Raw genomic sequence first — 13,252 nt, 5'->3', positions numbered from 1 at the left:
TTCATCAGTGGTATGACTTATTGCAGAGGTTTCTTAAGCTATAGTAGTACAGAGGTAATAGCAAATGTACTGCTGACAACTCTACATCCCCCCTATCTCCCCCCTTCTCCCCCCACACCTCCACCACAAATGGATGCCCAATTATCAACCACAGCATTACAAAAGGCAAGGTAATTTACCAGGCTTGCCGTGTGGAACATCTGGAATGGGAGCTGGTTTAGGTTTAAAAGGTACATGTTGTGGTTCTTTAGGAGCTGAAAGAAAAGACTTGTTTTAAGGGTATATACTCTTCAGAAATTAGTCAGGTATTGCACAGGCACTGCACGCCTTGTGCCTTCAAGAAAAAACAAACTGCAATCTCTGCATGAGTGACTGAAAAACTGAGAGACAGACATATGCAAGTGTTTAAAAGGAAAAGAAAAACATAAATTAAAATGAGTGGAAAAACGATCAAGTAAGCGAAATCTCATTTGGAGTCAAGGAACAAAATCTGAAAGAACGCAGACAATCACAGCTGAGATGTTCCCATCCGTATTTCAAAGCTGACAACTGCAGTAGCCATGGCATGCTTGTCTCCTACTAGAGTCAAAACAATTGTGATTCATGTAAGAGTGAAAGAGAAATTTTCTGTGAAGACAACAACAGCTAGGACTCTTTCAGTACCTGGAACAGAGTAGAATTAAGATCAATATGTAAACAAGAAAACAAATCAAACCCATGAACAGATCATGTGGAAAACAGAATAATGATCCACAGTATTTGGTCCACAGAGTAGCTGGGGAAAAAAAAATAATCTCAAGGTAATATCATTACCTAACATTGTCTTTGTTTGCTCAACTGTAAATATAATAGGTACCAATACTTCATAAAACAAGAATGTACAAAGAATTAGTGGTAAGTATCATCAAAATGTACAATACTCCCTTTTACTGATTTCTTTTTAAATTGCAATAAATATTAGTGAATATGCACTAACTAAAGGAAGTTTCAACTGATGCCTTTAGAACCACTACAAGTTAGGGAGGTTTGGCAATTTGCTAGCATGCAAGGAATACTTTTAAGGGTCTAATTCCATTACCAGGGCACACTTGAACAGAAGAGATACAATTTCTTCCAAGAACATTGTTACAATGTTTCTATGTTGTTTACTCTGCTATGCAAATTAGTCATCAGTGACAACCGTCATGTGACAGAAAAGCATATGCAACCCACCAAAAAGCAGCAATCAAATATATAAACCAGCTCCATCTTCCTTTACACATGTATTTCATGTTCATTACAAAATCTATTCATTTGTAATATGAAGAGATGTTAATCAACACTTTATTAATTAAGAAAAGACAACCCAAAAGAAAACCCAAATATTCAAGCACAACAAAACAACAAGGTATTTACCAGGTTTTGTGTATGGTACATCTGGACTTGGTGATGTTCTGGGCTTGAAAGTGACTCGTCGACTTTCTTTTGGACCTGTGAAAATGAGCTAAGCTTTGAATGCTGTAATGAGGGTGATGACTAATCAGAGGTCTTTTGATTTTCCTGACAGGATATTCATTTTCTGTAAAGAAAGGTTTTTTTTAGGAAATATTATTTCCATTTGAAGGTAATCACAAAGAGACCTAATGCCAATGCAATAAGTGTTAGTGCTGAGATTACAGACATAGTGACTGTTACAGTGCAGTGTTGGATTAACTCTCCACTTCTCCCAGTTCTCTGCAACAAATCTTTCTACAGAGTAGACTGCTATAGTTCTAACAGTTCCCTTAGCTGCACTTCTCCAGTGTTTCACATTCCAAAAATCTGCTGCTTGCTTAAATTAACAGAGCATTAAAAAAAACCAACACAACATTTCCAGCAAAGCAGTCAGAGCAGAAGAAACATGGAAATTTACAACTAATTTTCAAATGGACAGAGCTATTCCCAAACTGAAGTTTTGGGAACAGGAAAGTATCATAATTTTGCACTTGTGAATGAGTAACTAGAAAATACAAGTACCTCTTTCACATGCTGTGGAAATTGAGACACAAGTTTTCCAACTTCCAAAATTAGAGTGTTTAACCCCCATACCCCAACCATTATACAAGTTATTGACAAACACAAATATCTGTCTTGTTTCATGACAGCTATGTAGCAAAATTTCATTATGACAGTAAAACACAGCCTGTTCAATAAAATATTTGTGTACTTTCAAAGAACTTAGGATTTTTAGCAATTTTCAAACTGAAAAAAAATCATACACTAAAGTGCAAAAATATTGAGAAGCTTACTTGCTCTGGTTGGAGGAACACGGGGACTGGGTGATGTTTTAGGTTTTGAAGGCCCATGACGCGTCTCTCTAGGAGCTGAAAGAAAGAAACTGGGTTACACTGTGTTAACATTTTCAGAGGTGTCAGTGTCCACTACCATCTACAGTCACCAGAAACAGAGCAAAGATTTGAGCCAAAGATGCTTGTATGGAAGTGATGCAAGGGGCGTGAGTTTTCTTGGAACAAAACCAAGCTGTAGAGAAAATACTCTTCTGTGACATATCATCAACAGAGCATGTGACAGAATTATTGTTTCTGTTTAGAAGAAAGGCTTAACCAATTAAGTAATAAGAAAACAAGGAAATTAGTTTCAAATACAAAGACACCACTGCTTGTACTGGAAGAATTCTCAGTACCACATACAAGCAATAAAAGTGCCTTAGTCAAGTGGATCTGCTTCAAGGATCCATACGTCCCAAAGATCACTGAAGTGATTCTGTTCTGACAGTGGAATCGATATTTAAGAGAAATAGAAATATTTTTCAGAATTCTATAAAGGACTGAATTTAGTAAAACTGAAAGGGATGGGAAGTAGAGAAAGATAACTTAGAGCATGCAGCTTTGCTCACCGAAGCCATGTGACTAACTGGAACACAGTCACCTACACAGTATGTCTTAGAATGTTTAAGTTAGGATTTTTTTCTGAACTGCCCTCTGTCTCTTTAAATACCAAAGAAAATTACCCCATCTTATGTGCATAAACACTTGAAAGGCATAAGGGTCCTCCTCAAATGTTTTGAAGAAAATATGAGAAGAGGTGGAGAATCTTGACTGTTAAATTATTAAATGCATTATTACATGTAAATGATGAAATATTTGCAGGTCAGCATTTAATGATTTGTGTTGAAGAGGAAAGACAGTCTGACTATACAAATATGAAAGTATAATTACCTGCTGTTGACTTTGGTTTCTCAGTTCTAAATGTAATTGGTTCCAGAACTGCATCAGTGTAATAAAGAACAAAAACAACTTTTACCAAGAACAATTAAAACATTACAATCACTACCTCCACAATGATCATACCATCCCCTCCTACAGCCAGTGAGACATGGCCACTCCTTGAAACTCAATATGTCACAGAGTATTATTCAACTCAGAATTACTGCCACTTCAACAAGTGATGCAAAGATAATCACTCACAAACCTCCCACTAGTAGAATTTGTAAGACACTCATATGAAGATGATACGGAACAATGAAAACAATGTACTTACCAGGCTTGGTTTGTGGTACTTCTGAGCTTGGTGATGTTCTAGGTTTAGAGGGAATACGGTGTGTTTCTTTTGGAACTGGAATAAAAGAAATGCAGCTACTAAAGTATTTCAAGAACTGAGACAGTCAGGAAACAAAACATTCAAAAAACTACAAAAATAAAACAACAACAGAAACAACACATGCCTTTGGGACCCTCTGGAAACATAAACTGTTTATATGAGTAGTGAAGAAGTATGAATGGCTGGTACATAAAGAAATACTGCTGATGGAGAACCTGTGTAACAAAATCAAACGAAGCAAGGCCAGGATGGATGCCTGATTTGGAGACTAGCAGAAAAGATGAAGCACATGACAGAAACTGAATACAACGAAACACAGTCAAAGGAAGATCGTGGTGCATCCGTCCACTTTACAGAATACATTTGCGTGAGGAAAACCAAATGAGATGAATATGAATTGTTAGTGTAAAATCACACACATAAAAAACACTTCAGAAGGACAAAATATAACAGTAAAAAATTATGACAGTGGCGTACAATGAAGATGTACTTGTGATGCTAGATGTCTACTGAATACTTGTTCTAACCATGCAAAGCAGTGTTGGTGAGAATTGTACCACTTAAGTAGCCACAACATGTATTTCAAATGTGATGGTCCTTGTAGGTATAACTGTTACCTATTGTTGGTTTTGGTCGAGCAGTTCTAAGTGTTATAGACTCCAGGACTGTATCAAAAACAAAACATAAAAGCTGTTTTGAGAATCGAGGAGAATAACTTCACTTACAGTTAGAATTATTTGTCTAGTAGCTATGCTTTGAATTATACACTGCTTCATACAAAAACTGCTGTATTAAATTAAATTACTGAGAAAATAAGGGGCAAAGCAGTGTAAGATGAAACAATCCTTAACTGTGAGCTTAATTCTCCCATGGGCTGCAATGAGATATCCAAATACGTATAGTTATCTTATTAAGAAAACAGCTTTTTAAAGATACAAAACTCTTCACTGTATTTCAAATGCTGTTTATATATACAACTGGAATTGGAGACCACTTGCTTGTTTTCTGCATGCTGTATTATTAAACAGCATTGCTGTGTATTGGGTTAGTTGGCCACATGCTTTAACTCTATGGTATACCTTTTAAATAAAACAGAATGTTTAAATTGCATAAGGATGTGAAATTGATGCTATAAAAAATAATGTCATGAGCTGAAATAATTGTGATTTAAAAGGGAGACATATTGTTATTCTATCAATGCAAAGCAGTGTGGGTGGGAATTGTACAACCTAAGTAGCCATAACACATATTTTAATTGCTAGATACTTGTTTTAGCCACCACTGCAATTTGAGCTTAGCAATATTCTCATCCAGCTGCCATGAGGTAGCAGAGATTTATTCTTCTATATGATCATAAAACCTAGTAAATCTCTTACTACTCCTGAAAATTGAATTGAAATCACAGAATATACGGCAGAACAGAACCCCATTATATTGTAACTGGCTCAGATAAGTAAGCAGCTGCTCAGAGCTATATTTCAGTCCAATATCTACTGTATTAGAAATAATCACACAAAGCAGTTTACCATCTTTAGCGTGTGGGATAGGAAGTTTGGGTGAAGTTTTAGGTTTAGAAGGAATATGTGGAATCTCCTTTGGAGCTGGAAGAGAAAAGGTGGGTAATAAGTTGGTTAATTTACACAGCAATTAGCATCTGATATACAGTTGAACACACAAACACATAAGCCTCACACCTGCAACAGAGAAAAGAATTCTCTTTATAGGAAGTAGCAAAGGAAGTCAAGTAGCACCACCAATGTGTTTTCAACAGATTAAGCAAGAGAGATGAAATTTGCTAATTTCAGAAGCCCAGATTTTATTTTATTTTTTAAATAAAAAACTGGGATGAGCACAGACAAGCTTAATTACAACAAAGATGATTCAGAGCTTCCAGGCTCATTTTCTCAAAAAGCAGACATTCCAACTGTGAAGAGAGCAATATGCCCAACTGACATGGATGCCAAGCAAGAGAACTACCTAGAAGAAAAATGAAGTTTAATGAAAGAATCCTAAAGCATAAGGTGAGTAACTTCAGTGGTGCTGTCTGCAGTGAAGAAAGCAAACAACAGCTTGACAAAGAAATATTATTACCTACTGTTGACCTTGGTGGTTCAACTCTAAGTGTAATAGGTTCCCAGACTGCAACAGAAACAGTGTGACAAAGTAAGTATGGAACCTACTTCAAAATAAATATATAAATAAATAAAATATAAAATTACTCCACTGGTAAGTGCAAAAGCAGCTGCTGGTACTACCCCACAATAATGCCTACCTTGAAATTAACTTTTATTTTTTAAAATCGTGGACAATTTAGCTTTCTAATAATACAGGTTCAATAGGAAAAAAGAATAATTGCAGAAACTTGCTGATAATGGAAGGAAAAATATAACAGAAATCAGTAAACCCTACAACAAAGAAAGGACTAGATGAGTTGATCTCAGAGACAGCAAGAGTCTTGATATACAGGAATATCCAGGTATCCCTCATACTGAAGTTTGCTGCTATTTGAAAGTGGCATACTGACCAAGAATATACCATGCCATTTTCCTCTTCACGAACTATGTCAAATTGAAAAAAAAATAAAAAGAACACAATCCTAAAATACAAACTGACAGTCTATAAAAAATTCCTGACACTAAAGGAAATTAAAAATAATGGATAAATTCTCCCCTCTCATTAGGCAGTAAGAACTAGAGTAACATACAGACATATACACTTAAAGTTAGAACCTTATCCATCAGCTATACTCACTTATATCCCAAGCTCTCTTGTAATTCCACCTACTTTAAAAACGGAACTTATAATAAATAAAACTATAAAAAAATGCTTGCAATTGATTCTTTTGAATAACAGAGTATTTCTTATCCTTCTATTAACATACACAGTATAATAATTACTAATGCTGCTGCAAACAACAACAAAAACAGCATTAACTTCTTTCTGTTGACAATAGCCAGACACCGTATAGAAAGGTTAAACCAGTCACTAATCTTTCTAATGTGCTCAGTATATTCTTGCCTTGCAATGAATTCTCTGTTACTCAGGTTTGTCAACTACCTTTGGAATTCAAATTCAGAAATCTCTCTCTCTAGAACACTCATTTCTATTCGCAGGTTGCCTTCAAAACATCAGTGAGTTCTTAAAAAAGAATAAAAAATGTTCAGAAATTCAGAAGAAAATTAAATTATTCTTTAGCTCTACAAAACGTTTTCTGAAGTAATATACATTGGTATAATTATCAGAAAGTAATGAATGTCTTCCTTCTCCCCTCTTTCAGGAAAAAAGTTTTAATTCTTTCACTTTTTGATTTTTCTGCAGTAACAGCACACCTGAATGTACACAGTTTCAAAAGAAATGTCACTACCAGCTTTAGTCTGAGATGCTTCGATCTAACAACAGATTTGTACTTCACATGTACAGAATGTGAATTTGGATAGTGGAAAAAAAAACTTGGTTTGCAAAAAAAAAAAATCATCATTTTAACTGAAAGTAAATGATGTCCCATGAAAGATACTCATCTACATTTGCCAATGAAGAAATGAAGACTAGGAAACAACCTTCAGTTAGTATCAATGAATAAGCACAGAGAAAACCGATGCTATGGGTTTAATACATGAAATGTATTACGTATGGGCAAAACAAGCAGACAGAGCCTTTGATGACAGGGATAATTGAAGAGTTAGATGCTCTTCTGGAGCAAAATTAGCTTCTAAACGTTTAGCCTAAAGCAAAATAAACAAGTGCTAAGAAATGATGCTAAGAAAATACTGTTATCCAATGCCAACCTTGGCCAATCAATGTCATTAGAAGAATTTTGAGTGTACTTTGAGCACTAGTTCCAATCGATTAATATAGATAAATCAAAAAGAGTCAATATTTTCCATAAATTTGAAAAATAATCACACAATGTTGTGTGCCATACAGAACTCACCTTTCTGCAGGAATTGCTCAACAGTTTGTAGATTTTACTCTGATTTTTAAATTGTGTATTAGTTTTGTATTTCATGAAATCTATTACTGCAATAATTCTTACTCTTTCTTCTTCTCATGTAATTAAGGTTTTTAATCAGGTATCTTTGAAGTGATAACCTGTCTTTTAAAATACCGTATCTTCATGCTATAAATGTGAAGAAATAATAAAGCACCAAGAGTGTATTTTTATTTCTGCTGTTCAGACCTCATATGAATAGCAAGTAGCATACAGAAAAGAGTATTTCCAATCGCACATGTTATTAGACCATAGAAAAGAAGAATGACTAAAGATTGCTACTAATCATTACCCTCTGCAGTCTTTGGATGTTCATATGTGTAGGGTTTCCTAGTAGTGACTGACACCGGAATGGCTGCTGCTGGAATAAAGAACATTTTCTTGAGATAAATACAGGTGCATCTATACATATTTTTCATCTTTTGGTACAGCTCAGCTGCTTTTGCTTCCCAGTTAAAATCTACCTTCTCCTCTCTATTCAAATGGAAACACTGAGCAAGTAATAATATTGATCAAGAAAATTCAAGAAATAACTATTCTGTGTAGCTTCTGCTGCTCTTTGAAAAGAAAAGGTGTATTTATGCTATAGGAACACCGGTGGAAGAGAAACTCTTGAGTCTTCATCCTGTTTTCCTGAGAAGTTTTTCTTTTCCCTGCAAGGCTGTAGACACCTTTAAATAAACAGTTCCATAGAAATCTTTTTTCTTTTGGTAAATCTTTCTGTTAATATTACTGAGTTTCTCTGAAAGTAATGCAAAAGTTAGATCTGAAAGATTCCAGGTATAAATAATTGCAAAGTCACATATAATAAGGCTGAAGATCTCAGTAGGTTACAACACTTTATGATGAAGGGATTATATTTAAGGAGGTTGTGTTTAAGACCAAGTAAAAGAACTGACATATTTCATTCAGAACTTTAATTTTTCCCTCATTTATTTACTGGCTTTAACTTTTTATAGCTAATGATTGATGTATTTAATACTATTGCAACTACCCTAAGCGAACTATCCTAAGATGCCTTATCTGTTGCAAAATACAGATTGCCTAGAGAAGTTGTGGAGTCTCCCTCCCTGGAAAACTTCATGTCCACCTGAACATGGTTGAGGGAAACCTGCTTTAAGTGGCTCTGCATGAGAAGGGTTGTACCAGAAGGCATCCAGAGGTCCCTTCCAGCCTAAGCCATTCTGTGACTCTGTGAAAGAGCATTATAATTAACCATCACTGTAACAGGCTGTTCTAGACACAGAAGGACTTTAGGTTTGGAAGGAGAAGCTTTAGTGTGAACAGGAAAGTTAAAAAAAATAATAAATTAAATTAAAAGAATCTGACAGAGCAGTTACAAAGTTTTATTATGTTCTCTGGGAATCTGATCTCTAATCTAATAGTACTCGAGTGGGTAAATCTCTCATCAAAATAATCTCCTTTAAAAGCCACATCATTCAAACTGATAATGCATGAAGTAGTCCATATCAGGTGACAGCATGGTTCTGTCAACTTACATGAGGAAGTGAGAAAAGTTTTTTTAAAAAATATATTTTTATATATATATATATATATATACATATATATATATATATATATAAACTCAGCCAGGGCAATCAGTTCTTGCTCTCAACCCCAGAACTCTGGCATTTAGGTGTGGTCAAAAGATGAAGAATGAGAATAAACAGAAACAGCTATTGAAAAGAAATTCACTAGTAGGAACTCTTTGCCATGTTCTTTTCTGAGCTGCCACACGTGGAAGTACTACTCTGTCATGACAGAGATCAACAAGGTATCCTTACCTAGTTAACAACGTGAGACCATTTTTCTACACCTGGCAGTGCATGGTCCTGCATAATGTATCTGTGCTACAGCACTATTCTTTGCTCTAAATCCAAGGGAAATCCAATATGAAGCATACTAACCTAAAAGTTAGCTGCATGCAGATTTTTCCAGAACTAACCAAGTGCTGGACATTCATTGCACCATATTTCTCTGATGAATACTAAATCACATACCTGTTTTTCTTTCTCATTTGTTTGCTTTTTCAATGTAAAAGTCAACAATGCCATCCTTCTCCCCATCCTAAAGAGATTCTGAAAGTTTCTTTTCAGCCCAGTTTTTAAAAGTTCATTAACAGATATACAATGCACATCTGATGTAGGCTTTTCTAGGTAAAATGAAAAAGTAGAGTTGGGAGATGGTGTTTCTCAGATTGACAATGAGAGCGGAATGAGATTGCAGGAAATGAAATACCTTTCATTTCCTCTGACCTTTCTGAAATTACTCCCAAATATTATTAAATGAACTACCAGCTTATTGGGTTTTAAGCACTGTTCAACCACGTAACCTGAGACTTTGAAGGACTGAAAATAATAAGACAGACATAAACCAAGTTTTCAGACATATTTTTCAGAGGCAAAGAAGGCATGGTTCTCTGGTGTTACTATACTTCATAGGATGCATGTTTTCAAGTTTTTCCAGGACCCTCATAGTCCTGCTAGGGGATGCACAATCCTAAAAGGAACAACTACATGTATGCATCAGTCTATCTAACAATACTGTATCCTAACTTCACTACTGTATTGAGACTAAGGAAATTTGCAAACCAATAGCAGGCAGTTGATGAAATATGAATTTGGCATGTGTTTTTAATTATTTTTGATTAATGGTTAAGTAAAGGTGACAACCACTATCATGACACAAATTTCTAATCTATGCTGAACACCCAAAGTGACACTGGAATACATCTGAGATCACTATAAGCTTATTATTATCATAGAATCATTTTGGTTGGAAAAGACCTTCAAGATCACCATGTCCAACCCTCAACCTGACCGATCAAGTCACATCACTGAACCAAGTCTCTTACTGTCAGTTCTACACATTTCTTAAATACTGCCAGGGATGGGTACACCACCACCACCTCTCTGAGAAGCCTGTTCCAATGCCTAATCACACCCTCCATGAAGTTCTTCCTGATGTCAAATTTAAACCTGCCCTGACACAACCTGAGGCTGTTTCCTCGTGTTATATCACTTGTCACCTAAGAAAAGAGACCAACATCCTCCTTGCTGCCATCTCATTTCAGGTAGTTGTAGAGAACGATGAAGTCTCCCCTCAGCTTCCTTTTCTCTAGACTAAACAATCCCAGTGATTTAAAAAGTGCTCCTTAGAATTCCATGTGAATTGAGCAAGGAAACCACTAACAGAGAAAAGACAGACAAGAGGCATGTACACAAATGAAAAATCATGCTGCCTTCTCTGTAGTTATGTAGAAGCTGAAAGTAGCCATTCATTGATGTGGAAACATCAACACACAGGGCTGATCTTGATGACCCAAAAGTATTATACAAATTTATGCACAGGTTTCCAAATGGAGTTGTTTTCTCTGTCATTTCAAGGAAGTCTCTATATTCAGAGAGATGCAGGCATTGACAGCAGAGACTAAAGCAATTATTCTTGTATTAAAGTATTGAAATTCTACACTAAAAAAGTTGTAGTTGTAGCCACAATGAAAAACTAATTATGCATACTAATTTGAGACAGTTATAAAACACAAATACCATTTAGTAAACAAGCTTTACAAGGAATTACTTGATCTGAAGAGAGTAATTCCTTTTATGAGAAAAATAACAGGGATTAATTCACAGGGAATCAGGAAAGATTTAAATAACACTGACAAATCTCTTCCATGAGTAAGTAATATATTCTCACAACATACAATTATACATTTTAAAGCTTTTTAAACTTAATTACAACCCATGCAAAACTATTGACATGTTTTTCAGCTTCAGGCAAGGCCAGGTGTCTTTTATTCTCTGACATATACCACAGACCAAATTCAGCTCTGGTATAAAGGTATGATTTCACTTGTCATCATAAAATATGCCTTTACTAAATTCCAGAACTCATTCTTATTTCAACAGTTTCTGATAAGTCTGTGTATTAATGATCACAGAATCGATACAAATCCTACAGTTCTAGGTAAGATGCTATACCCATCACCAAAGCAAGAGAATGTGCATCTTTGGATTCTGTGCTGAATCAAGGTGGGAAACAACCTGTTTCCACACCAGGCCATGCAGCTTGTTGATTTAGGTACAAATCTAAAGTTAAAAGGTTACTTTCTTTGCTTCATTTTTTTTTTTTTGTTCAATACAAAACTAATATTCCTCAAAGAACATAGCTTTCCTCACTACCTATCTTTCTGATGATAAAGTGCTGAGCTTCACACAGAATGAATTTAAATTTATTAAACTATTTAAGTGATATGGTGCAGTAAATGTTTGGTATGGAAGTTAGTTACCAGGTTTAGTTCGTGGCTTTTTGGGTCTGGCAGATGGTCTAGGTTTAGATGTAGAAGGTTTGAGTTTTGCTTCTTTGGGAGCTGAAAGAAATATACTGGATTATAAGATTATCCTTTCCACTGTATCATATAAGAATCGCACTCTTCAAGCCTGAAATAAAGCAATAAATGGCTGCTGGAAGAAAAGCAAACGGTAATCAAATTTGCTAACAAGACTTCTCAAAATCCCTATCCCCCAAAACTGTTTGTTCTTCATTGTAAAAGTCAGTTAGTAAGTGTAATATATGTAATTATATCTTATAATCACATCAAAATGTTCCCCTCATTAAATGTTACTCATTAATAGGAAATATATTTTTGCAAGATACCTATGTGGTAAATAATGACGCTGTTTATCCTATTGAACTGCAGGTCAATTTCAAGCCATCAAACCACACCCACATATACAAAATCTGCAAAAATGTCAGTTTTCAACACTAAGGAAATTACTGGTTAGGGAGCTGGAAAAGCTTGGAATCAATAATATAAAAGGGAGTTGCTTCATTATTGTATTCATTGCATTCTGTTGAAAAATAGAAGTAGTGTCATCTAAGTGGTAAAAAAAAACAAACAAACAAACAAACAAACAAAAAACCACAAGAGCAATCAGTTCTAGAAATGATTTTTCCCTGAACTTGCTGAAAAGTGTAATTAGCTTAAAAGATTGTTAATTGGACATCAGAAAAAGCTTAAGCTGAGTTTCAGGTAGTATAATAAGTGATTTTCTTCATTTTTATAAAGCAGTGCAATGAAACTGCTTTCAAAGAAGTTTCCAAAAGTTACATATCAGTAAGCACAGTGGAAAAGCATACACTACAGAGAGAACAGACTAGAGTAAGACATGAAGTGACTGAGAAACGTTTTTGAAGCCAAGCTGACATTCACGAAGGACTCATGAAAGAACAATGAAATTAACGTATCCACATAGTGCCAGAAGAGTCTTTCATTGAGAGTTCTACGATTAACATCTACAATGCTGACCTTGTGCTTAGTCTTTCAGTAGTATTTCTGATGGGTTTCTGATGATTCTTTGGGGGTAAACTGTGTTGCTGGTCTAGCAAAACTCCCAACAAAAAGGATGATAATTCTGCTTCATGTAGAAAAAAAATGGACTTTTTCTCTTACATTGAGAAAAACATTATTTCAGAATGCTTATTTCTTAATTTTTTTCTTCTCTAAGAGAAATGGATTACAAAAAAAAGAAACTATGAGATGAAGTAAGAGAGTTCAGACTGTGGCTTGGACTGCAAAGAGTGACCAACAGCTACAGAAACACATATTACCTCTTGTAGCTTTTGGTTGTTCAACAGTCTTAGAAGTTTTAGGCTCCAAAAGTGGTGGTTTAGGGGCTAAAA

At 35.2% G+C, this 13,252-nt stretch overlaps 1 protein-coding gene across 14 annotated transcripts in view; it reads right to left on the bottom strand.

The window, feature by feature from the left end:
* ABI3BP (ABI family member 3 binding protein) overlaps nt 1-13,252 on the bottom strand; it is a 148,632-nt gene that overhangs the window by 45,478 nt on the left and 89,902 nt on the right. For 10 of the 14 annotated variants that reach the window (XM_082781299.1, XM_082781308.1, XM_082781309.1 and 7 more), the window contains 11 exons: nt 13,181-13,246; nt 11,859-11,939; nt 7,860-7,928; nt 5,671-5,718; nt 5,106-5,180; nt 4,197-4,244; nt 3,520-3,594; nt 3,198-3,245; nt 2,268-2,342; nt 1,396-1,470; nt 180-254 (listed from right to left, as the gene is read on the bottom strand). In XM_082781299.1, coding sequence (XP_082637425.1) covers nt 180-254; nt 1,396-1,470; nt 2,268-2,342; nt 3,198-3,245; nt 3,520-3,594; nt 4,197-4,244; nt 5,106-5,180; nt 5,671-5,718; nt 7,860-7,928; nt 11,859-11,939; nt 13,181-13,246 — 735 coding nt within the window. The remainder of the gene's footprint in view (nt 1-179; nt 255-1,395; nt 1,471-2,267; nt 2,343-3,197; nt 3,246-3,519; nt 3,595-4,196; nt 4,245-5,105; nt 5,181-5,670; nt 5,719-7,859; nt 7,929-11,858; nt 11,940-13,180; nt 13,247-13,252) is intronic. The other 4 variants (XM_082781305.1, XM_082781302.1, XM_082781310.1 and 1 more) reach the window with 4 other exon arrangements.

Source organism: Aythya marila, assembly GCF_965140915.1.
Source record: "Aythya marila genome assembly, chromosome: 1".
In the NCBI taxonomy this organism is placed as follows: Eukaryota; Metazoa; Chordata; class Aves; order Anseriformes; family Anatidae; genus Aythya; species Aythya marila.
Note: the sequence above shows the minus strand (reverse complement) of the source record. Positions and strands in the feature narration are given on the sequence as shown.